The sequence below is a fragment of the Petaurus breviceps genome, unplaced genomic scaffold (genome assembly GCF_028583685.1).
Source record: "Petaurus breviceps papuanus isolate PSGF00001 unplaced genomic scaffold, PetGlider_PUasm1.0 243, whole genome shotgun sequence".
Lineage (NCBI taxonomy): Eukaryota > Metazoa > Chordata > Mammalia > Diprotodontia > Petauridae > Petaurus > Petaurus breviceps.
The window spans coordinates 893,596-895,602 of NW_027185931.1; the positions used below are offsets into that span (position 1 = coordinate 893,596).

Sequence of the window (2,007 nt, forward strand, 5' to 3'; positions counted from 1 at the left end):
CTACAATAGACTCAGGGCGGGAGGAGCTGCCCTTTCTCCCCTGGGGCCCATCTGCAGCACCCCCGCACCCCGGTCCGTCTCTCTCCCCCACTTTCAGTCTGAAGGGGAAGGGGGAAGAGCAAGGGCTGGGCTGGGGGGTGGGGGCTGGAGTTCGGGTTGTTTGGGATCCTCTGGACTGGGCGTGAGCACAGCCTGACTGGGGGCAGGTTTTGTTTAAGGCTGGGACAAGGACTGTTTGGGGCCCAGTATTTGGGATTGGGGGCAGCCCGGCCTGGGCGCTCACCCCGGAACAGCTCCACTGTCTTCACCTCGAAGGGGATGCGATTAACCTTGGCGAAGAGGTAGACCGCGCGGCAGGGCTGGGACAGAAAGTCCAGGTAAAATACCAAGGCCATGGTAGGGGACAGAGCTGGGATCCGATCCGTCTGGATCTAGGAGGAGGCGGTCCAAGCGGCCTCGCCTAAATAGGGTCTGGCCAGTCCTCCGCCCTCCGGGAGGACCAATACAAAGGCCGGAGGGAAAGAGGGCTGGACAGGACGTAGTGAGACATCCCTCCCGGCCCCTTTTACTCCCCCGCGCAGAGGGCCAATAAGCAGTGCAGGGGAAAGAGCTGACCAGGTTTGGCCCCCTCCCCTCCCCTCCCTCCCCCTCTTTCTCTCCTCTCTCTCTTCCCCCCTTCCCCCCCTCTCCCCCACCTCTGGGGCACTGCCAGGGACTGACCTCGTAGGAGGCAGGCAGATCTCCAAGTCTCTGGGCCTCCTTCCTCCTCTGTAAACCAGCCGTCATTGCTGGGTCCTTTACAGCGACCACCCTTCATGCATTAGTCTGGCTTGGTAAACCTTGAAAGGGCCTTTGTCCCTGGAGCTGGTCTGATGGGGCAGAATGGGATGAAGCAGGCGTCTGATCCCATTCCTGCCCCCAGCTTCCCACGGGCCCAACCACTACCCCCTTCTCCAGCTCTAGCCTAGCTCCTCCCCCTAGCCTCGGCCTTCCCAGCAGGTTACAGGAAATGGAGGCAGAAGTCTCTGTTCATGTCTCTGCCCTTCCAGTTAACTGCCTGTGGGACCTGGGCAAGTTCTTTTTTTTTCTTTTCTTTTTGGAAGCAGGGGAAGCCTGAGCAATTGGGGTTAAGTGACTTGCCCAAGGTCACACGGCTAGTCAGTATTAAGTGTCTCAGGCTGGATTTAAACTCAGGTCCTCTGGACTCCAGGGCTGGTGATCTATTCACTGTGACACCTAGCCGCCCCCTCTGATGCCTCTACAGGCCCCAGTTTCCTGATTTCTAAATCTGTGATGGGGGGGGGGGGGAGTACAAGAGGAAGGGAGGTATGGAGAGAGACAGAGATAGAGAAACAAAGAGATAGAGACAGAAGAGAGAGAGATTGAGAGGGAGAGAGAGACACACACACAGAGACAGAGAGAGGAGGGGGACTTGTTAACAGAATATCAAATCTACCCCCCAAGGTGTCATCCTTTGAGTGGCTTCAGGACAGTAGAGCCCTCTCCCTGCTTCCCACCCCTCTGGGGCCACAGAGCCTCGAACGATCCCTTCCCTGCTGGCTCTTGTCTCTCCCCTCACACTTCTCTTAATCCTTCCTTCCTTCCTTCCTTCCTTCCTTCCTTCCTTCCTTCCTTCCTTCCTTCCTTCCTTCCTTCCTTCCTTCCTTCCTTCCTTCCTTCCTTCCTTCCTTTCTGTTCTATCTCCACCTTTATTTTTTTCTATCACAGTGATTGCTGCAAGGACCCATCCCCTGCTCCTCAGCCGAGCATCAAACCCTTCCAGTACAAAGACAAAGACTTAATGGAACAGCCTGGACACAGCACCTGCCTCTGGCCAGCAGGGCTAGGGGCTCACTTGCTGTGCTCTCAGGGATTTCCTGCCTTTGCCTTTTGCTTAGCAATGCTTTTATGCTCACTGTGCGATCGTGCCTCTTGGTTCTGCTTCTCTGGCTCTCTTTGGTTCCTGTTCCCACTACAATAGGCATGTGGCCAGTTTGTGGTAGCAAA

General features: G+C 56.4%; 1 protein-coding gene across 4 annotated transcripts in view; it reads right to left on the reverse strand.

The window, feature by feature from the left end:
* Window positions 1-983, reverse strand: part of LOC138167636 (glutathione S-transferase theta-2-like) — a 10,600-nt gene extending 9,617 nt beyond the window's left edge. The window contains exons 1-2 of one of the 4 annotated variants that reach the window (XM_069096572.1): window positions 721-983; window positions 284-359 (exon numbers count right to left, since the gene is read on the reverse strand). In XM_069096572.1, the coding sequence (XP_068952673.1) occupies window positions 284-359; window positions 721-786 (142 nt within the window). In that variant the 5' untranslated portion in view covers window positions 787-983. Of the gene's footprint in view, window positions 1-283; window positions 432-720 lie in introns of all 4 variants that reach the window. The other 3 variants (XM_069096570.1, XM_069096571.1, XM_069096573.1) reach the window with 3 other exon arrangements.
* Window positions 984-2,007: the final 1,024 nt, after the last annotated feature.